Source organism: Labrus bergylta, chromosome 9, assembly GCF_963930695.1.
Source record: "Labrus bergylta chromosome 9, fLabBer1.1, whole genome shotgun sequence".
In the NCBI taxonomy this organism is placed as follows: Eukaryota; Metazoa; Chordata; class Actinopteri; order Labriformes; family Labridae; genus Labrus; species Labrus bergylta.
Window position 1 is genome coordinate 22,654,735 of NC_089203.1, and position 27,977 is coordinate 22,682,711.

At 40.4% G+C, this 27,977-nt stretch overlaps 1 protein-coding gene across 1 annotated transcript; it reads left to right on the top strand.

Annotated features, from left to right (window-relative positions):
- Window positions 1-2,065: 2,065 nt before the first annotated feature.
- Window positions 2,066-27,841, top strand: mtnr1al (melatonin receptor type 1A like). The gene is made up of 2 exons (XM_065959010.1): window positions 2,066-3,808; window positions 23,007-27,841. The coding sequence occupies exons 1-2, from the start codon at window positions 3,514-3,516 to the stop codon at window positions 23,774-23,776; spliced, it is 1,065 nt and encodes a 354-aa protein (XP_065815082.1). The 5' UTR covers window positions 2,066-3,513; the 3' UTR covers window positions 23,777-27,841.
- Window positions 27,842-27,977: the final 136 nt, after the last annotated feature.

Sequence of the window (27,977 nt, forward strand, 5' to 3'; positions counted from 1 at the left end):
ATAGTCTGATGTAGGATTTCCAAAATACAATTTTTTTTCCCAAAGCAAATCAAACTGTTTCCTCTGGACTTTCTGCGGTTTATTAAACTCATGAAAGCGTGAAACATTAGATATTCCACATTTCCTTCCAGTGCTCCAAGACAGGGAATGATGCAGCTGTTTTTGCGTGTTGGCTTTATTGCGAATAGAGAGAAGAGAAATATGGCAGGTTTGAGCTGTGATGACTAAGACCCAGCCTCAGATATTCAGACCACACCACATCCAATGACAATACGTCATTTCCACAGGGGTGTCATCTGGATTTCAGCCTCAGTCAGCCTTAAATTATCTATATCCACACCTCCATTACACAAATGTCCAGAAAAACACTATAAAATAAAGTCGTCAAAATGTTCCTCCTTCAGTACGTTCTGATACCTCTCATTTTGTACGGAAACGTTCCCAACATGTTTGTGTAATAAAGATAGCGAGCAGGAGTTTATCTGCAATTGCTGATAATTGACACCTAATAACACCCAACATTTGGTGCCTAGGATTTATATTTTAGTTGCCATGGTATCGAAACAGGAATCAATATTAGCTATTACACATGATTGATTTTTTTCCATAGTATTGTATCAAAGTAAAACATTCTGGTATTGTGGCTTTACTTAAAGATGTACTCTGGCTTTGTGTTAAACCTCTATTTCAGTTTAAATGAAACCACAACAACAAAGAAAACTTCCCTATATGAGCATCTTTTTCAGCATTTGAAAAGTTTTCAAGCATCTGAACGCTTTTTATTATTTTGTTTTTAAGTTCAGGAGTTAGAAAAATTTCAAATGTTAATTTACTCTGCCAATTTTACTTTAACAGCTATGACTAAAATACATATTGTAATGGATCAGATTTTATGTTGTTAACTGTTGTGCTACTCAAGATAACGACTGTAATGACAATAACTGATTTCTCCCTAATGTCAGTAAATATGTTGGATAGACAGCAGTGCTCTGAGAGGTCGTAAGCCTGTCAGTTATTTCAAGTGCCTATGACAGTGTTCTATGCAGTTTGTCATGTGTGTGATTGGTGGAGAGCTTGAGGAAAAGGTGGGACCGCACGTGTTGTGTGTTTTGGATGATTGAGTTTGGTGCGTGGGCGCTAAATAAGCTGACGAGTACCATTACTAACAGAGAGACTGTAGGTTTGCTATTTTGCCGTTGGCTACAGTCCACAGCAGCCTGTGTTAAGTCTGGGAAATAAAACCCATGCAAGCTGAATAACGTCTTGTAACTTCATTGAGCGGAACATTACAATATATAGATAGATAGGTATTCCAGGTCCCCTTTCATCATTGGAGCCCTGGGTAGTCTGCCCCCCCCCCCCCTCCAGACATCAATGCATATTCACTGAGCCTCATTAACACAAAGGGAGCTCTATGAAGTAAGGTCTGGGCTAACACAAGGAAATTAACAGGACTAAAACACATGACATACATGAATTGAAAGTCAGAACATTGATTCAATAAAACTTTTTGCAAGAAAAAGTAAACAATACCAAGCAAACAAACAAGCAAACAATACCAAGGGTGGAGGCAAATGACAGGCGAGAACAGTGTTTAGAAAAGGGATAGTGATCAGAGTAAATACTGTTTTTTATAGATTGCTTTGGTGAGCCCACAGTTTGTACAAACTTAAAGGTTTCAGACACTAACTTTTAAACTTGTGTTTTACTTTCTTTTTTTTTGTATCTGCCATTATCTGACTTGCAGGCATCCAGCAGCCAAGTATCCTCCCTCACATTGCCACTTTACGCAGGTGTTTAATGTTTCTAACGCACTCAACAGTCTCTACTTACTGCCTTCTCTTTCTACGATGTTTTAATCTCATCGTAAATCACTGCCACTTAGCTCAACAAAGAGGTGAAGCTTTAATTCACTGCTGAGAATCAGAGATGGGCTCTGAGTTCTGCCACACGATATTGATGAGATGTGGAGCTGCCAGCGATGCCTTCAGGGTGGATCGTGCAGGCGCGCGCACCCGTGCGGGCGATGGCACGTGCAGGCATCTGGAAGAAGCGATAAGAAGCTGAACGAAAGAGAAAGTATCGCTGCATGTCGAATAAAGGCAATTCTGCGCGCAGGTGGAAATCAGGAGAAATTTAGAGATGAGGGATAGGAAGAGAAAAAAAGGGGAGGGATGAAGGATTAAAACTCTGGACAAAAGGGAATGAAATGCGAAGGAAAAAAGAGAGAGAAAGGGACGTGAGAGCATCGCGATCGATGATGTGGACAGTGCGTGGGGCAGATTTACGCACACACTCAAATGTACACAAAGCTACAGCAGCAAGAGAAAAGAGAGAGAGAGAGACCGGAAAGGAGAAAAAAGAGGAGAGAGGGAGAGCGTGCGCATGATGGTTGGACGTTATAAGGCACGTAAATCTCCTCAAAGATGCTCAGAGCTCAAGTTGCATCTCGCACGTGCGAATCTGAATGAACGTGAGGCCGGCAGAGCGAGACAGAGCGGCAAATTAAAGTGAATGAAGCAGGAATCACGCGGATTTGTGAATGAAACACCAGAGAGGAAACATCACTCCAGCTGCTGGACAGGTCTCGATTCACACAGAAATGACCTGAGAAGCTTCAGTTCTGCATTTTTGTTTTCATTTCTGCCCGTTCTTAAATGGGAACTGGACTTTAGACTGGCCGCGTGTCACCTGCTTTTAAAGACTTTTGTTGCATTTTTCTTCCTTTGTGTCCAGGAGATTTGTTGAGCGCACATTTCTAGAGTACCCCTCTGTCGGTTTTTGTGTCCTCGTCCACAGAGGTGTCGGAAGTGAAGAAAGTGGGACATGTCAAAGATAACACCGCGCTATAGTGTCATAGAACTGCTCTGCTTTGCGCAGTGTGGAGACACGGGCGCTTAAAGGACGCTTCGCCCCGGTGCCATTGCGCCACAGCAAAGCGCACAGCTCCCCGTGCTTACAGCTGCATCAAGGCGGAAAGAAAAGGTGAAGAGAGGGCTAAAGCTCCCCCCCAAAAACCCGGAATCATAAGAACCACAAGTGGAAGACGAGACGTATTTAATGTGTCACCCTTTCTTTCTGTGATAAAAGCCAGATGTGTAGTTTAGTACACAAGTAACATAAGGAGGATTTACAAAGTTTTTAAAGTTCATATTAGGGTTCATTGGGATGCGGAGTCGCTGAAGCTCTGAGCTCGCTGTATTATTGTGAAAGTGTCTCACAGTTTGTCATACTGTATCAGCTGTTTTCTGGTCATGTGCCACATCTCTGGCGCGGGTCCGGTCGCAAACCCTCTCCATCTTCCTCTCCTTCCAGCTGCACGTTGTCTGTGAAGTTGCTGTGGCAGCATTGGACTCTAAAAAAAGCTCTGAAGTGTGGTCAAAACCACAAGATATAAAGTAAAAAAAAAAAACATGTATGTCACTCAGCATTAACAATGACGTCAGTACATAGACAGAGTTCCCAACAGCGCCCAAACTCTGACTGACACTTTCCGGTCAGCTGTGCGTTATTATGTTGAATGGACCCTCCTTCCGCAGCCACGACCCGATGCGACTCGTCGACCCGAGGCACCTCCCGCAACTGATGTCCCTGGAGGACCATGAGCCCACCATGGTGGAGGGGACGCTGGGGCCCCGCAACTCGTCGCCGACAGGGGAAGAGGGGGCCCCAGGTCAGCACCACCAGTCCTTCCCCTGGGTGGTAACCCTGCTGGCCGGCGTGCTGATCACGACCATCGTGGTGGATGTTATCGGGAACATGCTGGTCATCGTGTCCGTGTTCAGAAACAGGAAACTCAGGAAAGCAGGTACAGGTTTTGTGTTCATGGTTAGGTCAGCATCAAAAAGCTGTTACAGTAAAACAATTTGCTTGCTGTGTTTTTGTTTTTCCCAAAGTTTCTCATTTTTGCTGGAGGTTTAGATTCTATAAGAACATCATCTTAAGATGAAACTTTTATGGACCAGCCATGCTGACAATACCTTACGTCACTACTTATTGAGTAGTAGAGTTTATTCATTAAACCATTGAGAGGATAACTTTTTTATTTCTTGATTTACATTTTAATACCTTGCTGGAGAATTACAAAAAACAGACTTTTCATTATGAAGGATTAATTTAAGAATCACTTCACTTCTTTGAAAAAAAACAGGATATCAAATGGATCTCACACATTCAATACAGCTGTCCTGCATAATCAAAGACAAATATGGCTTACCCCTCATAAACCTCCTCTCTATAACTGTTTATCTATCACAAAGAAGTCTGAACTCGTTTCTGCATCTGACTTCCCTGCAGCATTATAATACAATAAATTGGGCAGAGTTGCTAGAAGAAGTTGTTGCACTCCCTGAGAGCTCAGTTCTCCTCGCTAACGCGTAACATCGCAAATTACAGATCACAAGCTTGAGTTAACTGCCTGTGCCATGCTTTAAAAGCTGTTCTCAAGACTGGTTTTCAGACACAATGAAACCCCGTAAAGTTGACACATATCAGTTGCCTGTCAACGCCTTATAAGTACCTCTACCTTCTCATCTTCAGTCTTGTCGTTGCTTCATGCTGATCAGATCTCTGCTTGATGTTTTTCTCAAGGACTCTTTGACAGCATGTTTGGCTGCTGCAAATGAGCAGATGCAGAACTATGTATGACTTGTTGTTTTATGTGTATAAAAGTGCAGCAGTGGCAGAATATTTGTCATGGTCAGCGATAAAAAAAAAGATTATCATTATTTTTTTTTGCAGTTGCAGGACAGTTCAGCCTCTTTGTCAAGGACTTTGGAGGAGAAAAGTAGTGAAGCTGTAGTTGGTGACTCACTGTAATCGATGTGTAAATCTGATAGAAGCCACAGATAGAGGAGGACTGCGAGCCTTCAAGAGCACCACTGTGCATAATATTAACCCGGCCACTTAGGACCCCTTTAAACATAACATTGTAGAGAAAAAAAAAAATCAATCAGGCGCCTAATTGTTATCTTTCACTCAGCAGCATGCTCCAGTAAAGCCATCTGAAGCTCAAGATATTACATGAGGAGCACTTAGCGAGGACAGGAAGCTCCTTCGCACTCGTATAAAAATATATGCATATTGAAGAGTTGTTTTGACGTTTATGGTCCTCGCATTCCTGTGAAGCACCCACATTAATAGTGCAGGCAGGAAAAAAATCAATTCCCAGCATCGTCCCCAACACTGCCTCTACCTTTCATAAACCTGTTGTTGATACAGAAGCTTGTTTGGTCAGAAGGTCAAAAAGTCACCAGGTCAAATATCAGGCTGTTTTCTGCCTGGATAAGCAGCTGTGCAGTAGAAGCACTTAGCTCCGTGTGTGCGTTAATGGACACATCGATCAACAGGAGGTTGTGCATGGAAGATGAAGCGCTAGGAGAATGATCACTGGCCACCCTGATGCTGGAAAGTGTTCAGAAAGCAGGATCTTGATTCATCGTTTGCCATCAACTACCTCACACTTTGTGGTGAAGTGTCTACATGAAGCAGAACTTTTAGCTGTGTGGTTTTCATGTTTTAGCGTCTAAATGTACACAGCAATGAGGAAAGTTAAGTCACCATCTTGTCAGGCAGATGGTTTCAAAGTTTAGTGGCAGCCCAACCTAATAGTTTAAACAAGAATATGCAATATCTCTAATTGGGCTCCAAGTTCTGTAGCATCCTCTTTCATTCACTTCAGCAGTGTAAATGATTGACAGGTGTCATAGCACACAGGCCGCAGACTATCGACCAGTGACACAACTATGGCGTAACAGTGCACACTATAGAGATGCTAAGAAACTAGCTTTGCATATCTAGACACTATAAACATTTTTAAAAATCGATTGTTTCTTAAGTTAAAATTACATTGATTGCAATTCTTATTCTGTTGGCTCGTTATTTGCTTTTTCCATTATGAGTTAGCATCAAGCAAATGAATTAAGATGTATATTTTAGCTTTGAGTGACGTTGAAAGTGATGGCACCGGAGATGAATTGGGTGGATTTAAAGTTTACCATCATAATGATCGGCTGATAGAGATTGTGACACATTCAGGTTGTTTTCAGCTGCTTTGAAGGATGGAGGGAAGAGAGGGAGAGCTGCGTGGGAGAACTGTGAATGAATGAGTCATACAGAAAGTTTTTTCTGAATGAACTTTACGCTGAGCTCAGTTTTCTGGACAGAGCTGTCATCCCTTCATACAACAAGTGACAGAAAGGTGTAGGAGGCTGAGGTTTGTGAATATGTTTGACCATCTGAAGTGAACTGACACCTAAGGAATGCAAAGAGTGCAGAAAAGCAGCTTTGAGTAGTACAAGTACAGCTTTTGTTCGCTTCTTTAACCACTGTGTTAATGTCTTGTTGTTACTGTCTTTATATTTCTTTGACTACAAAAGCTCCTGTGTGCCATTTCTTGTTCCCAATTTATTTTCTGCCATTCTGTTGATTCTATAATGAAAGCGCCCCCCCCCCCCCAAAAAAAAAAAAAACATCTTTATGAAGAGAACAATGAAATAACTTAAGGAAAAGCAACAGAGCCAGAACCAACAGAAAATTAAGATATGCTGCGATCAGCTCAGACCATCTTGAAAACGCAGAATAAACAAACAACAGACTGATTGATTGTAAAAAAGAAGTGATTATGGGTGCAGGTAGAGGTGCAGATGGAGTGAAAGACTGTGAGGTTTGTGGGTTAAAACTAAAATCAGAGGATTAAAAAACCAAAGCGGTTATTTCAAAGTTTAGAGTTGATCCCTGTCAGGGGGACATTAATGGATCAAATGAAACACTCGGGTCGGAGAGTTAAGATAAAAAGACCTGAGTCCTGAGTTGACAAGAAAAAGCTTTAAGGAAAGACAAAAGATGATTTCTTTGTTTAAATGTAAAGGTCTCTGCAGATTCTATAAGAAGAAGAAGAAGAAGAAGAAGAAGAGAACCAATTACTACCTGCTGATTATTCTTAATTATGCAAGAAGATTAGGAGAAAGTACATTTACAGTTTGTATTTCATCACAGGCCTCAAAGTTTGATCTAAAAAATGAATATGGATCGTGTATGAGGCACACACACGTGTTGCTGTTTGGTTTGATGGCAACCTAAGCTATGAGAATGCAGCATACAATCAAAGTTTTACTATCTTTTTTTATCATGTTGGATAGTTTGCAAAATTTCCAAAATACCATCTATTTTATCCTAAGGACGTCGCTGAGACAGTTTGAAATGCACTTTTTTCCCTCTCGTTTGGAGTCCTGCACAGCCTCTTAATTTGACCTGAACACAAATTTTCTGTTCATGCCCTGCCTACTGCAAAGTTGTTGCCCCGTATGGAGCACTTTCAAGAATGAGTTTACAAAAAACGGTTAAAAAAAAAAAGATATTGATCGTTCTAATGAGCAACCAAAGTACAGACATTTTAGATATATTTGTTTTGCAGATTTTTGTAATCGTTGTAACTTAATAATGGAGAAATCGCCTCAAATAAATGTGCAATCTTGAGTTCCCTACATTTATGAATCGCGACACTAACTAGACAGGATCTGGCTAAATCTGTGCCACACTTTCACAAAGAAATGTTCTTTGTCCTGGATTCTAGCTCAAAGTTACATATATAACTTATGTGAGCATTGTTGGATGTCTTTATTTCAGTTTTTAGTTCTGACCTCTGAAAACAGTTTCATTTCATTCTAAATGAAGCCGAGTTAAAACAAAGATGTCTGTAAAAAAATCAATGTAATTAACTTGCATATATTTGGGAGTTTGAGCGCAACAGCACCAAATGTTGTTCTTGACAGAGGAGTTATACATTTATAAAGAATTTGCAAAGAAGAAAGAAAATCTGGAATAATCTTGAATTTAAGTACTGAATAAACAAGAAGGGAGGACTGTAGTTGGCAGGTTTACAAGTTAATTAACTTTATCTCTTTTTAAGATAATCTTCTGTCACCTGTCACAGTCGGGCTGCACAGCTCCCCGCTGCTTGTCACAATGACAAATTAGCATCCCAATGAATCAACACATAAACAGCCGTGTCCTGTCAGTGCCGTCAGCTTGTCAAAGCCGTCCCATACACATCAGTCAAACACAGGCAGCTCATTTGTTTTCTGGCTTTTTCCATCAGGCCGCAGGTTTCCTGCATCCCCGTCGTCTGTGAGTGAAAATGTAACGATTGGAGGTGGAATACTGGATGAATTGTTCACCGCTCTCATTTAATCTTCATGCTGCCTCCTCATTCATCTGATCTTCCTTCCTGTCCTGTCTGAGCTCTTTTTTTTCACCCTCCCTGCTTTTTCCTCAGTTTCCGCATCTTCTCAATTCATCTCCTGCCCTTCCAATTCTACTTCCCTTCCCTAGCATGCCTTTCTTGTTCTTTCCATTTGATTCATTCCTTTACAAGTCTCTGCTCACCTTCCCTCTACTTTCCTCCACGTTTCTCCCTTTTCAATCCCTCGCCCCCCCCCTCCTCCTCTTAATTACTTTTCTCTTCCCGTCTCTCCTGCCCAGCTGGTGTCTTGCAGTTTTTCTCCTCCAGATTCCTACCATCTCCTCTTCACATCCCTGTGACTATTCCCCTCCTCTCTCCATTATAATGTCCTCCCCAACATCCATCCATCTCCCCTCTCCTCCTGTCCTGTCAGAGACTGCACCTGATCATCAGCAGAGTCCTGTCACTGTTTATTATGTCAGTGTCGCCACATCTACACAGAACAGATTACCTTCATTCATAATCTGACCCTCAGTTACAGCAGCTTGTGGTGCAAAAAACATCTGTCGATACATGTTTCAGTCAACATTATATATGTATGAGAGCTTTAAGCTTTTAAAAAGGAATGATGCACATGTAATTTCAATTTTGAGACTCTTGTTAAGCATCCACAAAATCCGACAGGAAAGAAAGGAAACCATCAGGAAATGTTGTACAAAAAACAATTATGGCATCTGAACCATTTCTTCAGAGTGTGTGGGTGGGACAGATCCCATGGAGTCGACAGCTGCCTGGCTCCACCGAGGAATGGTGATACCAGACTATCCTTTAGCGCAGCTCTAAGTAGTTTGCTTGAGTCAAACTCAGAAGCTCTGCCATCTTACGAAATAAGATTTTTTTTAATTTGTTTAAGAAATGTTTAATGAAAAATATCTACAATTTAGACTCAAACTATTTTCTAATCCTGTTGTAGGTGTCATTATTTACACAAGCCTCAAAATAACAAAGTAAGAAGGCTCTTGTGGGTCAATGTTTGCAGTGGCTTTACAAAGTCAAGTATCACATCAATACAGAGAAACGTGTTGACATGCCTGGCAGCTCCGCTCAGCCCTCCGCCGACTTGCTTTATTGTATTTTGCGCCAATGCTTCCTGGCTGTTTGCTCAAATTAAAAGAGTTTGAGTCATTTGTTGCCTCTTAAGCTGCAGAAAAACTGCTGTGTGGAAGCTGGAAATCAATTTGTAGAAGCCTGAACGAGTCAGACAGTTTCTTATTGATCTAGAGGCTGGTAGATCAGTAGTTTTCAACCTTTTCAGAACCGAACGTCAGTCCCGCCTGTAATCCACAGAAGACCAGACAGGGGAACTCTAAATGTCACCTGGATCCATTCCTGAGCATGCATTTTTTTGCCCCACATCTGTACTTTATTAGCTCTGCTGATTACTCTGCCTTGTTTCTTAGTTTAGCAGCGTCCAGACTCCTGAAGGAAAATATAAAAAGCTTTTTCAAAAAGGTGCTCAAACTGATCCTCTGAATCGACTTTAAAATCATTCATGTCAGTTTTTTGAGACTGACAAAACTGGAAAATGCCCATAACGACAGCCTATTTTATGCAGACTGATAAAATGCACACCAATACTGTGCTTCCAAGCAAATTGCATCTTGGCGCCCCAGTGCCGTTTGCAGCTGTTAAATCAGAAATCATTTAAACATTTTCGCCCCCCTGCCTCAATGCAAATGAGCCTAATAGCCAAACACATTTAGAGTGAAATTATTAGCAGTTTCAGGCAGTTGGTGGTAACTGACGGACATTTAAGAGATGTCATCCTCAGACTTTCTTTTTTTTTTTCCAAGATTTATTTCTGGGCTTTTTGTGCCTTTAATAGAGAGATAGGACAGTAGAATTGGAGATCAGAGAGAGAGTAAGGAATGACATGCGGGAAAGGAGCCACAGGCTGGAATCGAACCTGGGCTGCTAACCACTGCGCCACTAGTGCCCCAATCTCAGACTTTCCACTGATCATGGCAAAAGTGATTGTAGGTCTGTGTTTGACGATTTGTGAAGAGTGCATGGTTTGCTGTATGTGTAGCGCATACAGAGTGCTTTTAAAACGTGCCTCAAGTATTCTCTGGATTCTCCTTTTTTGTTCTGTAAACATTGAAGAAGAACAGTCAAACAACTTTGACTGCAAAAAATGTCATCTATATTGGAAATTGTTAATGCCACATGCATAGAAAACATGGACAAAGTCCTAGTGACGTCATCCATTGCATTATGGAGCCCAATGATGGTGGGTTTTTCACTGTATTACCAGCAATAAACATGCTGATATTTGCTGTTAAGAAGATCAGTTTAACATGGGACTCTATGGGATATATGCGGAACTGCAGTTTTTGACATTTTTTGTTTGGCCCCTCATATTTTAGTCCTCGAGGTTGAGGCTTGTTAACAATACAAAGAATCAAAACCTGACTCAATAGAGCTCAAAATCCTCTAAACAACTTTTGATCAAGAATTAGATTAAAACAAGTTCCTTTAGCTTGATGCCTTGTTCTACCCGTGCAGAACCTCAAACGTACAAAACAAGTACAAAACAAGTACAAAACAACTAAAGTAAACTGCTTCATAATAAAAGGATGATGCATCGTCCTAAAGTCTGTGATATATTAAATAACAGCAGCCCCACAGATGGAGTTCAGTCAGTTTTAAGTGTTGGTATGGTGGGTGGCTTCACTCTTTACATAACGATAAGTAAATCTGAACAGATGGATGTTCTCTGGGTGTTTCTCTAAATCCTGAACCAACCGGTTTGACAGCTGGAAACCAGCAGGATTGAGGAGGGGTCTATCTCTGAAATACCACACACTGAGGGGATTTACTGCTAAGACGGCGCTCAGGGTGCTTCTTTGACCTTCATATTCATCCCCACATCTCACTACGTGGTGGAGTTCACTCCGAGGAGCTCTGATGGATCTCAACCAAACCCTGAAGCTCCAAACTAATGAAACTTATTATGTAAATGTGCGAACTCACTGCAGAAGGTGACACAGTTTGAAACGCTCTGTAATGACCACATTATGAACACTCATTAACAAATATACATTCAGAAGCCACACATGGCTTTGGGGGCTTTTATGGTGTAGCATCATCTATAAAACAAGAAGTGAGACGACAAGATTTTAAACCTTTCGGCAAATGTTAGTAGCCTTGAACATTTTAAAGGAACTTAAAATACACAGTAAATAGAAAACGACAAATCTTGAATCAAGTTTGGATCTGTAATTAGAAGCTTGAATTAGAGAAACATGACAATCTTAAATATCAGCATAAAAGAGCCTGAAATTTAAATCACAGCAGCAGAAAAAAATGTTGATTAAAAATGTTTCTGAGGAATTTTTCATATGGCAGTTGTGAGCTTGTGAGTATTTTAAAGGTGACAGTCGTGTCCTCAGAAATATCGAACCAAAGAGGATTGGGTTCTAAAATGTCCCAGAAATTAATTTGCATTCAAGTAAATTGTATTGCACAGTACGCTCCAATGTTTGAATAAATGAGAAAAGACAATAAGGCCGACTTTACATTTTGCCAAACTGTGCCTAACCTTTCAAATACAACTTAAATGCTAAGTACAGACATTTAATAAAGATGTTTTCCAGCTTTCACTATCCACAAATAGCCTGAGTTTGTTAGCAACACTGACAAAGTAAGTCAAAACAGCAGCATTCAATTGTTTGTTCTTGCAACGGAGGAAAGCCTCTTATTAACCTAACTTTAAAGGGGAGGTGTAAGGGGTGAAATGTAAAGCCCCTGCACACATCACTTTACCGACAGCTTCAGTATTTGGTGACTACACTATCCAAGCAAGGTCACAGCTGGCCAGCAGGGGAAAAGTATTTATAGAAACTCCCCTCTGGGTCTTCAGATAGCACACCTTTATAAATACTGAGGGGGACAGCAGGTACGGTCCCCAGCAGGAGGACTTTTATCGGTTTTTAAAGCAGAGATGGACATCAGGTGTCACTGAGATATCAGTGTCACTGCTCAACATGATTAACTTTATGAAGGGTAAATCATCTGTGGAGCTTGATGTGTCAATACTTTGATATAAGTTTACACTAAAGCTAAAAATTCAGTTTCACATCATATACGGGGCTTCTTCAAAACATTCCAGGTTTGAGGTTTGTCCTCCTGAACGAGGCAACCTGGACAAGCATCTCAAGTGAGTCTGCGCTGAGACGATGTTCCGTCTGCAGCAGCTCCAGGTGATGTGCTCGCCGTGTCATTTATGGAGTGGGGCTGCTCGCGCACATGACGCTGTGGGTTACGCAAGATGGGAGGGAATGACAATTTACTCCGAAGTCTTTGAGGGGCAAGTCCAAGTTAAGTCTCGCATTTGTGTGCGCCTTAAGTGCGTCTCGAGTCTGAAACTTGAGTCCTCATCTCTAGTAAGCATCAAGCTAACATCTAAGATATCCTGGTCTGTCTGTGAGAAATTGTGCTTTTGGAGATAAATGCACCTGCCACTACTGAGTCTCATGTCTTTCTAAAACATGGGTAAAAAGGTAAAAACACAGACTCCACAATGAGTGTAGGCCAAAACGTTTAAACTGGTTAAGGTCTTTATTCTCTCAATTAAATTCAATCAATTACTCACATAGTCCAAATAATCTGTAAAAGGGGGACTTCATGAAGCCTGTGTCCATCATGAGTTGGATGCCCTTCAACAACCAACAAGAAAAACATGTTTCAAAGAGAAAGGCTGCAGATTGTAAACGGGTGAATTTTCCTCTCTCACATCAATAATCAATAATGGAACGTATTACCAGTTAAGTGAATGGTTGGCCGTGTTAATGCTATTTTGCAATCGACCATGTATTATAAAAGGGCCTGGTGCATAAAGGCTGATTGGTCACTGTTTGAGGGTTATGTCATGCAGAGGATTAAAGAGAGTCATCCATCAACATGACTCTCTGAGTGAGGCTGTTTTATAATTCTGAACAGTCATTGTTTGTGTTGAGTCCAGATTCAGAGAAGAATCTAATTAGACAGTGCAGGTCTAAGAGCAGGTCATGATCACTGCTGGTTTCATGGAGAACAGCTGCTTGTCAAAGCGGGTTAGGAATATTCTTCTTTCCAAAGACTCCAGAGGCTTTTTTTTATTATGATACTGTCTGAAATATGACTTAAAGAGTTCATTAAGAAATGTTGCAATCTCTCCAGGCATGACTGTAGGACTTCAATCCCTTTTTTTTTTCTTTTTGCTAAACAGCAGTTTTGTCAGTGGCCCTAAATAGCGTCAGTTTTGTCTCTGCAGCGCTACTAAGTCAAGGTGAGTAGACCTGCAGGGGGCCACTGGGTAAATGTCAAACGAGGTGATTAACAGCACCCTGCTAAAACAACCTTTTTCAAGGCAAAATATTAAATATAATATGTGATATGCTTAACTATTAGAGAAACTATTGGTCAAGGCACCAAAAACTAATTTTTAGTATTACTATCAAACGTGTACATTATTTGCACAACCTAATATCTTTTACAAACTGACATATATTACACAGTGTAACCAATTTAAAGAATAACTTTTGTACGTAGCTTTAAACTAAGTAGACTCCTTTGAACACGTTCACATAGACTTTTGGTTTCACATAAGAAACAAACTACAGTCTTTTGACCCCTTCATAATATGTAGCTACCATTATGCTACATCTTCTTTCTTACACAGTGTATAAACTAGTGAGCTAAATAAGTGTCCACACATTATTCAGATGGGGTACCTACATCATCAAATTGTGCAAACTTATCAAGCTGCTGTTATGGAAAAAGTTGGAAATGAGAAAAGGCTGAAGTTCTATTCAGCAAAGAGAAGTAATTGTGGAGTTTTTATAATGTCACTTATGAATATATTTAAAAATCTAATTTATTGAGGGCATGCTGTGGATAACGCAAAACTCACAAATCCACTGAGAGTAAAAAAAAAAAGGAGATTACACAGCAGCAACAGGTGGCAGCAGGAACACATGGGCTTTAAAGTGAAGACATGTGCTCTGCTGCAGTGTATAACATGAAGTCACGTCCTCCCTTTTCCCTTCCGACATCACGTCTGATGAGCCTGACCTGATCCCCACCAGCTGCAGCACACCTGCCCCGGGATGCAGACAGTCTGGTGAGTCGCTGCCGAGTAGCACCATGATTTATTTCATCTCATTTCCTTTAACTGCTCAGATACTTTATCATTTTATTTAATTTCTGCCTGTTTGTGTTTTCAGGATCGGTGAGGACTCGGCTGCTGCCCGAGGCCTTCGAGGCAAAACAACACCCGGCTCATCTTTAACCTGAAACCTTCAGATCCCGACTCTGAAAAATGAATTTTTTTGTATAAATGCCTTTCTTGTTGCCACCATGGGAATGAAATGCAGCATTGCACAGGCTCACATCCATAAGAATGAAGCTGTCTAACAAACACAATCTATCTTTGGAGTATCAAACACTTACCTGCTGTAGGCCTGGAAGTTGACTGTACAAAGTTAAGAGTTTTGCCACTTGTACGCTTGGACTCCCCACAAATAAAGTATATTCCAAAAGTCACATATTTTTCTGTGTCGGGTGTTTTGTTTAAAAAGGAAGTTACTGTTTGACTGAGCTTGGAGAACAGCTCTGACCAATGGGGGAAAAAAAAACAGAGGGGCAGGTATTGAAAGGTCAATCTAAAAAAGGTGTGCAGTGGATTTTACTCAAAAAGCGTGTCCCAAAATGGTGAGCCCATATGTGTTTGAGGAACTTTTATGTTCTTGTTTGATTTGTTTGACCGAGGTTTTACAAAATAGTGATTTTTATATTACCTATCCTTTATCAAAAAGAGAGTGTTACAAAACACACAATAGAAAAGGCTACAATGCTCTACAGTGACGCATGTCTGACTGTCCAGTGTCCACCAAACTACCTGTTTTTAAATCAAACCATGAAAACGCACCTCTACTCCTTGACTTTTGGCGCTGCATGAGAGATGGCTTTCAGCTTTGCTTTCCTATTGGTCTAAACATTTTAGACCTATTGTCCTATTGTTTTACTATTGGTCGTAGTGTTTTACCATGTTTTTATGATTGATTGGACAGCACTTTGGTCAACCTTTGTAGGTTTTGAATTTGATTTATAAATACATTTGGATTGGGTGTTCAGTTGACCACTATTACTGGCCCAGAGGCCGTGGGTTCCCCCACTCTATCCTCCTAATGTTCAGAGAAAGATAAAAGTAGCAGTATTAGAAATAATAGGATATATTGTGCGCCTGTTTGCCTAGGTCGCCCTCCGCGTACAGAGGCTATAAGCCACCAAGTGGGCGACCACGTTAGAGGTTGAATCGTAGCTCCTTTACAGAATGTCATTCCACCATTTCTCAACCCGTTTATCTACTCTATCCACTGGCCTCTCAAATAAATGTATTACTAAATCTTCCCAAAAATCCCCAAAAGAATAAAATAGGAATCAAAAGATATTTCTTTTAATACATGTGTTTTATTTTTATTGTGTATGGATTGTATTCTACATACTAAAATAAAAAACATTTTGTACCCCCATGATTGCAGAAAACACAAACTTTAGTCCAAGCTCAGTGTTTTTGAATGCTCGGCACTAAAAGAACACAGCTCTTTGGGTTGAGTAACTCTTGAAATACCACATAAGAACAAAGGCTCATTAACCCTCCTGGTTTACCTGCAGCTCTCTCATTAGCCTCAGTGTTTTGCACCAACATGAACAATGCTTTCTCTAATTACTGAGGCCATCGATTCATGAAAGGCTGTGAAAGTTCAGTGTTTAACTGCTCCCGGCAGCTGCAAAGATGTTCTGCTGAAAACAAAAAGACTTTAACAGGCTATTTATTCAACTTTTACACATTCAAGATAGGTTGATTTATCTTCACAGCCAGTTACCAGCAGTAGTCAGCTGTCTTTTCATTCATTTCATGGACTGTATATAAGAAGGGGACAAAGGCTCTTGGTTGCCTTGGACCAAAATTATTTCTACAAGCCATCAGGGGGAGATTCCAGGGGTTGCAAAAAGAGCCTTAGTACAAAAGTCTGAGGAAAACTATTCAACTTTTCAGTGATGTGTGAGTTTATGGTCTGAATTGTTAGTTTTTAACCCTATCCAGTTCTCCCTGATGTTAATTATGCCAATAACACTTGAGAGTATATGATCAAGTTTGATTCAGTAAATGTTTAAGGTCAAGTGTTTTTAAAGTTGAGGAAAGTGTGTCTCTCCTGTAAGAACGTTAAACACATGAATACAGTGGCAAAAAACAACATTTAAACCATATTACAATGAAAACAGAAAAAAATAACTTTTTGAGTTCGGTTTGAAGTAATCAAAACTTTCTGCTGAGCTCAAATTGACTCTCAAATCCAGCCTGAAGCCTTGAATATGACCCTCCAAACACCAACACACAATACTGCGTCACTACAATATTCCAGCGTGATCCAGAAATGTCAGCTGAAGGGTGAGTCAGACAGAGAAAGGGTCTATTTTTTCACACCTATACTGCAACTTTATATCTGTGTGCCTGTGGATGACAGCAGTGTTTGCAGTTGTACGTGAATAAGATACAAGCGGCAGCAGTCAGAGCCGCTGTCAGGATCACACACACAGACGGCGCCGACTGCAGTGCTGAACACACTCACACTGCTGAGAAACAAATGAGACACACAGACAAAAACAAGAGTCTCACTTCAGAAGAGTGTGTATGAGATTCTCGTTCACGCTGACGTCTGTCTTGCTGGGAACACGCCGCTACAGTATAACTCAAGAAACAGCCGACTGGAGGAAGTTTAAAAAGTTCACAGCGTCTCCAGAACAGATGATCTGATTAGATATGGAAGCGACTTGTGGCATAAATTAGCATTTGAATTTGCAAAAGCCTGATGTCTTTGAAACTAGTGTGAGTTCTTCGTGTGTTCAAGAGGCAAAGATCACATCACAGCGATACAAATCTCTGCTTATTATTCGTCTTAATGAAGAGGACCATTAGCATAACTGGTTGTGTTTCATTCATCATTATGGAGCTTAGGGGCCTCTTGTTGTTTGGACTTTGATGAAAGAACTAAAATGTCTGAAAACATTTAAACGTACAATATGTACAATTTTTACACTAAAACATCCAAATTAAACCTGTGATGTATTTTTTTTTCTTGAGTACTTGCATTACAGTCATCAAAGCCTGAGAAATGCTTAATTAGATGATCGTAATGGATCGTGTCTTCTCATGCTGCCGCCATGACAGAGCTCCCATGACAGACATGACATGTCTATCATTGCCGTGGAAACACCCGATGCTACTTCAGAGACCGCTACATAAGAAAGCGGGAACTGCTGCTGAAAGCTTCTGTACTGTGGCTGTATGAGCTTACTGTATAAGTCATACTTAGGTACATTAGCTCGTTGGCAGACACATTCTCTTTCTCAGGTCTGTAATCATATTTTAAAAATTGGGGTGGCACCTTGGGTTGGGCAATAAGATTTCAAGGGGGGCCCATGCCACCCAGGAGGAAACGCCCCTGAACATAAGTAAACTATTTCCTGCATGAGTTTTTGGTCTTTAATTGGAGCTTTAGATATAATTTTATGCACATTTATACCCTTGGACAAAATCAAGCTAGTTTTTTTCACTATTTATGCAAATCACGTCCTGAATGCAGATCTGTACTTAACCACAGACATGAGATTGATTGATATAAATGTTCTAATCCACTCAACCTTTAAGGGACTGTCCTCTAAAGAAGACAGACAACATCAGTCATTTCAACAAGGGTCTCAAAGCAACATCTGTTTACATGCAAGTGACAAAACCCTCCACCTGCCGCTATTTGTATGTCATGTTCACCATCTGTCAGTCTGACTGTTTGACATGTACACAGTCCCCCGTGGACAGTCATGAGCCTCTAAACCTAAAGCAGTGTTGTCGTGCCTGAATTGTAAACCAATCCTGAGCAGAGAGAAACTATTCTGTATCTCTGTAGAGATCACAAACAAGCAGCAAACGTTTTCAGCCTTACAAGTCCTAAAATGTGATGACCGTACCAAGTTTTAAAGGTCACATATTATGCCAAATATACACTTAACCATAATTTTCTAATACTAATGTGTGCCCCTAGCTCTTAACTTTTCAGAAAATGTGTGGTCAAACAGGCCGTTTGGAGATTTTCCCTTCATGACATCACAAAGGGCAGTAAACCCTCCCCCAGGTGGGTGACACTCTCACGGCTAGGTGTTTGTTCTGCCCTCTGAGTCTTGCTTCTCCCAGTAAACAATACAGTATGGAACAAGAAAGCACGAGCCAAATCCCCTTCCAGAAGGGGGCGTGGTCAGATGCAGCTCATTTGCATTTAAAGCTACAGACACAGAAACATCCTGTGCTGAGCAGGGCTGAAATAGAGGGGTTTATAGGCATGATCAAATACAGGATCAGAGTGGATTTTGAGCAAGAAAGTTTACATGTTGTGGGGAGCTCTGAGACTTATTTAAACTTGTTGAATAGTACAGAGTATAATATGTGCCCTATAATGTTTGAAATTGTGATTAGCTGTTGTTTAAAGGAGACGTGCAATTCCTTAAAGAACTGCTGTTTTTTGTACTTCATAATCTTTAATATTACTTCAACTCAGCCAATAAGAGAAAGATTTTAAACCGATGCATAAAAATTAGGGCTGGGCAACGATTAAAAGTTTTAATCGCGTTAATCGCATGAGTTCCTGTGATTAATCACGATTAATCGCATTGTTATACGCAAAATCCAAGAATAAATTAAGAAGTAGTGTATAGCGCACTTTTATTGTAAATGTACTTCTCAACTTAAACAATGTAATCAAAGCAAATAAATACAAAACTAAAGCTTATTGCCACTGCAAGGGCATAATGTCATTCTGTTTGTTATATAAAAAAATAAACTGCCCAGAAAATCCTGAGCCACAATCATAACATTAAAACAGGCAATTTCTGAGGTAACAGCAGAAATATTTTTCTTTTATCAGGGAGCAGCATATAACCAGTCTATGTTCAGTGCCTCTCCTTTTCATAAAACTCGTGCGTCTTGAGGGAATCTCATACCTGCCGTCATTTGTTGCGATTCTGAGAACGTTTCTCAGACCAACGTCTTCCACAACACTAATCGGCCTGCAGGCTGTAGCTATTCACTTCGCTGTAGCATTTGTTAGCTTCTCTTTTTTTATCTATACTTCTCCCACACGTAGTCTGCCAAAGCCTTGCTCCACTGTTTTTTTTCGTTGAATGATTTGCTGGTATCAACTGAGGTGTATTGCATTTAGGTGGTATTTCAGACTGAAAGTACTAAGAAAAATCAACTTCGCAGTGGTTACAAATAACTTTGGCTCTGTCGACTGTGCCGTCTGGAAGAACTTTAAAATGAAAATGGCCATGTAAAAGTTCTGTACCCTTCTCCATGCTTGATTATCCACCAATTATTTTCTGACTGTTTCCTCTTTCCTGTGAGCGCCGCAGCAGTAAGCAACATGCTAGGCTCGCTCACGATGGAATTTTACAAAATAAAAGCCAGTGAGCAACAGACTTTTACAATAAGAAAATAAATAAAAACTGCGTTAATGCGAGATAAAATAATTGTCGACGATAATTAATTAACTAATTAGTAAACACGAAAATAACGTGTTAACTTGCCCAGCCCTAATAAAAATACAACATAATCAATTTTTAATATAATCTCCACAGTTTAAAAGTGTACTGAGACTATGAAAAAAGTTGCCACACAAGTACAACACATCTACATGTTCACAATATTAATGCCTTTAATGACACTGACTCTGCCAGTTTCATGTCATTCTCAAAATCCCTCTGATAAGGAAATAAATCTGTAACCCTGTCAGTGTTTCTTCTCCTCTCTCCCTAACATGTATCTTCAGCTCACATGAGAGGAGGTATATGGTTGAGAGTAGATCCAAAGGGCAAACTCGAGTAATAAAGACAGAACCAGGGACTAATTCGCAGTGACTGTCGGTTAACAAGTCCCCTGCCGCTGTGCTTGGAGCCACAGCTCTTTTCTCTAAGTATCCTTGATGAAGTATCCTTGTGACAAAGATTTGTCGTCCAGAATAATAACAAACAATGAAGGTTCCTCATAATGAAGATGAAGTGGCGGGGGGGGGGGGTGATAAATGCTAAATGGAGGCATATTGCTTTGCAGGTAGAGTGAAGTGTTATTAACACTGCGAGAGTTAATGACCACACTCCCCCTCTGGGTGTGTGAAGATTTATGTAATTTGATAAAAGCCTCCATCTTAATTTATCTATTTCAGCAGTAAGTGCTGGTTTTAGACCAGCCACTCGGTTTGTTTCAGATCTGATCGAAACATCTGCGAAGGACAGTACACGTTAATTATATGAATGCTTCTAGTAAAGATGATGAACAAAAGGGGAACCATAAAGATACAAGAGGCTACTATCAAGGTTGGGTTTTATGTACAGAGAGGAAGGACCTTAAGTCTGACTATACATGAATTGTAATAACAAAGGCAAAACAGAAGTTTATTTGAATGGAGGAATGAAATCTCTCTTTAGGAGTACTAAGAATTAAATCCACACAAGTAACTACTACATAATCAAAGAGTATACTGCCTACTAATCCGACTGTTACTATGCCTGGCGCTCTGTGGAAATGGGAGAGATGCCGTTTTCCCAGTTGGAACTCATTGGTTCTGCTAAATAAACCTTTGAAACTAGTGTTTTAAAGTGTCAAAATGACACATTGTTGCTCTAAGTGCATATCTATAACCGTCACAGATTTATTACCAATGGGACATCGTAAGGAGCTCAACATTTTACCCAACAAGACATGAAATTCTGATGTGGAAGCAGACTCAGTTTTCTCTGGATTTTTCCGTTATTTCAGCCTTTTTACCTTTATGGACTCTGGGAAGTCTTACAGAGAACCCGGCTCTTGTGGAGCAGTTAGCAGGAATTGCCCAAGGGCAATTTAGTGGTGGTAATAGACGCAGTGCAAGTGCTGCTTTTTTTTTTTTTTACTTACCCTGGATTTTCTGAATGTATCTAGAGATACAGAAAACCACTCTACCATCAATTGCAAGCAATTACCCATGATGTATGACGTAGAAAGAGGCCGAATGAAACAGAATGGCATTTGTTTAACAGAAGATTGTCTCTATTAAAACATTTACACTTTACTTAACCACCTTGATCTTCGTTTCTTCAAGACCTGGCCAAGAGAACACAGAGGCTTCAACATTTTATCAAAGTTAACACTTGTTTAAGCTCAAGCTTTGTCAGTGACTGACATCAATATGGATGAAGGAGATGATTATAGGGGAACTCGACTCAAAGAAAAATGTGTGAATTGGAAACTTGGGATGAATAAACCTGAGATAGAAACCTGCCTGGTATACTAATGAAGGACAGACACAAGATAGTTACATAAAGGGAGCTTTGTGCGATGGCTTAAACACTGAGGAAGTAGAATTGAAATGCAGCACGGTTCACTTGGGGCGGCAGGTAAATGTTAAACTCCTAAATCAGGCCCTCAAACTTCATTCATTTCCCCACGTGGGAGACCTTTAGAGCACATCAGCAGGGCGGGAACTTTTTTCACTGTGAAAGCATTTGGTGTTTGGGGGAGCAGAGAGCCTGGGAAAAAAAAAGAAACTAGGATACTAATGGATCTGTTGATGGCATAAAAACCAGTGTTTACCCAGTCCTTGGGAACAACAATGGTCCATCATTATTATGAACATTTTATGAATTAGAGTGTGTGATCAGTGTAAGGAGTGCAGGGTGTACATGACAGTCGTAATCATTAGCCTGTAATGATGGTGGAGACATTTAAGCAGCATAGACGATGTTTGGAGAGCCTAATGATCCAGATGCTATTAAAATAAAGTAGGGGAATGCGACTGAGAGTTTTGGCTTCATGGTTAATGTCTGCCTCCCGCTCACACCCCTGTTTGATAGAAACTATTTTTGTTTTTCTGCTGTCTGTCAGTAACATCCTGTTCCTGCACACAGTTGTTCCAAGCTTGATGTTCCCTGTTTTTTTTTTTTTTTCTTTTTGGCTTTTGTGTTCAGCAGCATTCAGCTGTTTTTTTTTTTTTTGACAGCTCTCATTTCTTTCTTTTTTGTTGTGTTGTTTTCTTATTTGTTAGCGACAAATCTTCTGTCTTTCACATTCTCTTTCACACAATGCAAGAAAAGATCCCACTCTTTTATTCTTAATACATGATCTGTTTTTTCCCTCCCCTTGCAATGATTGAAATTGGGTAACCCAGAGAGTTTCTCCAAGGGACATATTTAAGGTCCATTTAATTTCTTTTTTACTTTTTCTTTCATATCCAAATGAATGACATCCTTTTGAGTTTGTGTGAAATGTGTGAAAGTGTGAAAATGTCCTTCCCTAATCCCTTTGACATCATTCCTTTCTGATTGGCTGATGCCTGTTGCTCTACATAAGGAGTCCCAATATTAACCTGACTTAGAACAAAATATTAAATTTAGCTTATAGCTTCCGCACGTGTTGTTCGCTCACAATAAAATACAGTAAAGTTAGGTTCAGTGTGCCGATGATTTTTGAATTATTTTTCATGGTATGTTCCTACCTGAGAATGTATAGACTGTGAATGGGGTACCTTGTTGACCATTTAGATTAAATTTAGCTTTTTAGAAAAAGATTTAACGATCCACATGTTTAGGATTCCCAACACCTTCCCAAATAGTTGAGTCTTACTTAACTTGAAATAATCTGTTCTTGAGATAATTCACCAGCTCACAACCTTTCTTTCTCCCCTCATGTCTGCAGGAAATGCCTTCGTGGTGAGTCTTGCTCTGGCTGACTTGGTAGTCGCCCTCTATCCCTACCCGCTGGTGTTGACCGCCATATTCCACGATGGCTGGATCGCCGGCTACATCCACTGTCAGATCAGCGGCTTCCTTATGGGCCTCAGCGTCATCGGCTCCATCTTCAACATCACGGGCATAGCCATCAACCGCTACTGCTACATCTGCCACAGCCTTAAATACGACAAACTCTTCTCCAACAGCAACACGATGTGTTACGTTGTGCTCGTCTGGGCGCTCACCATCATCGCCATCGTGCCCAACTGGTTTGTGGAGTCGCTGCAGTACGACCCGCGGGTGTACTCCTGCACCTTCGCCCAGTCAGTGAGTTCGCTCTACACCATCACGGTAGTGGTGGTGCACTTCATTCTGCCAATCAGCATCGTGACCTACTGCTACCTGCGCATCTGGATCCTGGTCATCCAGGTGAGGCGGAGGGTGAAGCCTGACTCGCGGCCAAAGATCAAACCACACGACCTCCGCAACTTCCTCACCATGTTTGTGGTGTTTGTGCTTTTCGCCGTCTGCTGGGCGCCACTGAACCTGATTGGCCTGGCAGTGGCACTGGACTCGAGGCTGAGCCAGGCGATACCTGAGTGGCTCTTCACAGCTAGCTACTTCATGGCGTACTTCAACAGCTGCCTCAACGCCGTCGTCTATGGCGTCCTGAACCACAACTTCAGGAAGGAGTACAAGAGGATCGTCCTGATCATCTTCAAGTTTCACTGCTGAGACGATTTGCTCACGGGGTAGGCTTGGGGAAAGGTCATTTTAACTTTTGAGAAAAGAACAGGCTGCTATGAAGGGATGAAAGAAGAGGATTCTGACCTTAACAGGAGAGAAAGACAAAAGGGGAAGGAAAATATTTGAGAAAGAAGAGACACCTTTTTGTATGCAAGAGGGAAATGGAAGAACTCAAATAGCTGGTGGAAAGGAGGGTGGATAAGATGTGAAATAAATGATGCCACACTGAGAGCTATCAGTGATGCCTTCAGGGAACTAGAGAGACTTCAGAAGAACAGCGAATCTCCTAACTTAGTAACGTGTTTTATCATAACTTCCTTGGGTACTTTTCCAATTTTTGTCAAAATAAAATAATTTAATTTATTATTATTTATTGTCTTAAATATCCTGTTGGATTATTTTAATGTTGTAAGAATCTTTTCAAACATGAAGATTTAATATGATCAAGTTGACGGTCCTCTTGGTGAGGACCTGTGAGTTTACAGTCATTATTTTGGTATTTTAAAGTTCACATTCTTCGGGACAACAAGCCAAACTCTCGCATGGACACGGAAAGAAGAAGACCAAACAATGGATGGAGGGGCAACACAGGTATCAAAAGGGTTGTTGAACGAATGTTAACCCCAATATCTAGCAAAGACAAAACTGAAATTTGACAAAATCTACCAGGATCTAAAGATAGAGAGGGGCTTTGGTCCTTTTAAGGTCAAAGGTCAACAAAAACTGACATTTCTCCAGTCCTTCTGTGGCCTCCTGAAGTGCAACATTTGCCTTCATGTCTCTTGCCAACAGACACAGAGCAGAGGAGGAAACACTGTCTAAATTATACAAGAACATTAGAAACTGAAAGATTGCAAATGTTTTTACTGCAATTTAGACAGTATTCAAGAAATTACTTAATATTTGGGGCCCAATTTTGGTAAATTTTGGTGCCATGACAACTCTAATACCTACAGATAAATACATAGGCTAGTGCTAGGCTTTGACGCATAGTGACTTTATCCTGCAAAACTCAAAGTTTGAGACTTAGATTTGACTTGGCTAAAACTTGGGACTTTGACTTGTGACGACAATACAAAACATTTTGTCCCACCTCCAGGTTTTTCTTCTCTCTCTGCTGCTGTTTGTGCTGCTGAGGCCTCAAGTCTTCTTTCCTCTGGGACTGTCTCACCGCTTCACATTAATCGATTTCTTCTACCTGGGACAGGAACAGCACAAATGGGAACAGGTTCTCCATCGCTGCTATATCCTGCGCTAATCCGCTCGGACGATACAATGATGCTTTCCCTCCTGTGGACCGGATATGTCTGTGTGTAAGACACTCAAATGAACAAAAGTGAAAAACAAAGACTAAACACGGTGTCTCTGCCATCCAGAAGCAATACTGTGTGCACTTTTATTTCTAACTTATCCTTGCGCATCAAAGCTGCCCTTTTCAGTTCCCAGCGTTCCACACATTTGGCTCTATTTGCATCACACGCCTTCCTGCAGTGAGTTTATTTACTTTGCACTTCACATTGGACTAGCAAACTTGAGAATGAAAAAAAGGGACATGAAAATGAGATTTGAAGTAATGTTTGTTCTGAACACTATTCTGACCACAACACTGTGTTTCACTCTCCCGGAAAGTGGAAGATGAATGTTGCATAAGAAAGGATAAGAGGGGTGTTGCTGCTGTGAAAATCTGACTGTGCGTCAGTCCCATTTTAATGAGCGTACTCTGAGAGTGTGTGTGTGAGTGTGTGTGTGTGTGTGTGTGGATCAAGATGCACTGGGACTAGTTCTTCCCAAACAGGGCCCACTGGGAGTGTCTGTGTGGGTGCTGTGTGCATGCATGTCTTTGTTTTATGTTTGTGCCAAATGTCGCTGGTTCCAAACTGAAGTAACATTTTTTATCTACTCTGTTTCCCTTGGTGATAACGAGTCACTTTGGGTTGTTTTCTTGTGATATCGACTTATTCATGTTGTCATCTCGAGATAAAGAAGCTGGTTTTCCTGTGATAAGATGTCAATTTTAGCTGTTAAGACCTCGACTTACTTTCAATTTTATTTTTTTTGCGGTCTACTAATGCTGGTTTTCCCATTTGAACTGATAAATTTTGCTCATTATCTAAAATAACAAAGCTTGTTTTCCAGTGTTAACATGATCATTTATTGTTGATCTAAAAACAACACAAAAGGCTGGTTTCTGGGATAGGCCTGACCTCTGCCCTTGCCCTCACTAATGAGGAAAGTTATGTTGTGCTTTTGCTCCGCGGTGTATACGAGATAAATGAGTTCGGTAAAACAAACAGATAATTCTCATTATCACAGGAAAACAGAGTAAATCAAATGCATGCATGGATGCATCAATATTGCAGAGTTTTCAGGTCAAACATCAACACATTCATGTCCGTGTGCAAAGATCAGCGTACACATTGCAGGTTTTTAGCCTCACATTTGTTAAAATTGATTCCGCTTGACATTGGAATCGATCTGAAAATCTTTATCTGCAAGAAAGTATACAAGCACACATGAGCAAACTTCTCGTTTACAGATTAAATAAATTCTACTTACTTTCAACCTCAACCAAAACTACACTTTTGCAAATCGCTGGTGTCTTGACCAGAACTTGATAAGTAATTGGATGCATTTGTCACTTCTGTATGCTGGAGTCGGGAGGTGGTTAGCATAGCTAAGCATGGTTGAAGCGGCTAGCCCTGCCCTGTTCAAAGTTTTACTAACAGAATCATAAAATTGGTAAGATAGAGTTTTTTAGAGGAGGGTTACAAGCTGAAAATACTTTTGGGAATTCCTTATGGGAGTTTTGTTTACAACATGAGATACAACATATTGATAAGTGAGTTTCTATCTAGAGGCATATTTTTAGTTTTGGACAGAGCAATGCTAACCTCAATTTAAAGATGCTGCTTTAAAAAAGCTAAATCAGTAGGCTGGCTTTGGTTGTATGCAAGTAAACAGTCCATGTGGAGTATAAGAGGCGGAACATATTCTACTGTAATGCAATCCCTGGAAACTTTGCAGTCATCTAAATTATCTGTTTTAGATATATAGCCAGGAGTCCTTTATCAATAAAAACTGGTGACACTGGAAGCCCTGAATACACTGTCTCCCAGAGGCTACAATGCATTTAGATTATAACTGATGGGTTCCAAAAATGGAGCAAGGCCAGCTGTTTCACCTATCTTTAAATGTATATGCTACGCTAAGCCAAGCGAAGCTAATTGATTTTGTTAAAACTGACATAAATTTGTATGAAAACCTTTTTTAACGTATGTTTTGAAAAACTTTTAGTCTCATCTTGTGCGACTTGTTTTAATTGCAAACAAATGACCAAATGTTGCTGTGTAATAAAGTATTTAAAATGATCATCAAAGTTATGTAAAACTGGGATATCTGTAACCCTCATGTCTGTAAAACATCAAAATTCTTCCCCTGGTTTGACCTATAAAGCAGATTTTCTTTGCACTGCAAATTTAAAGCATGTCTACTGGGTAATACGAGTTTGATTCCCCAATTGTCACTTGAAATATGAGTGGAAAAAAATATAATAAACCCAAATGGAAAGCCACTTTTTCTATTTTAAAATTTAAATGGTATAAATTAAATAAAAGGATCCCTGTGTGTGACTTTACATCCACAGGAGCCGGAGTGAGTAGATCAACCCTGTGTGTGGGGTCTGTTTGGAACAGCCAATATAATTGGTCCACTGAGGGATTAAAAGGTAACCGGCCTTTTATCCCAATGGTGTAGATGGAAAATTTCCTTCTCGTCTCCTCTTTTAAGCGCTGAAAATCAATGCAATGAACTGAGCTTGTTGTTGTCTGTGTTTGGAACAATTTAAAAAGAGAAAATATAAAAACAAAAACAAAGTGTCTGTGTCTGCGGCCGAAGGCCAACAGTAAATGAGAATGTACCTGTTTTCCTTTCATACGCTTTTTTGCACATCACCATGGAGAATGTGTCCTCTGAATGTCTGTATTACTGATGAGACAAAAGAACCAACCAAGCCCTGGAAAACATGTCTTAATTAAAGAGCGTTCACTGTGAGCATCTGCTGCTGTCTGTCACTTTGTCGTTCACATTCAGATTATTTTTTCCAACTCTGTGAATTCTGTAAGAAACATATTCACACAATAGTTGTCCTAGTGTGCTGACAATCTCTCTTTGTAGTGAAAGTGATCTGACT

What these genes read in the sequence shown, in the direction of transcription:
- mtnr1al (XM_065959010.1), top strand. Translation starts at nt 3,514, where the DNA reads ATGTTGAATGGACCCTCCTTCCGCAGCCACGACCCGATGCGACTCGTC. An exon ending in CAGGAAACTCAGGAAAGCAG is followed by an intron (nt 3,809 to 23,006) that starts GTACAGGTTTTG and finishes TCATGTCTGCAG; the next exon opens with GAAATGCCTTCGTGGTGAGT.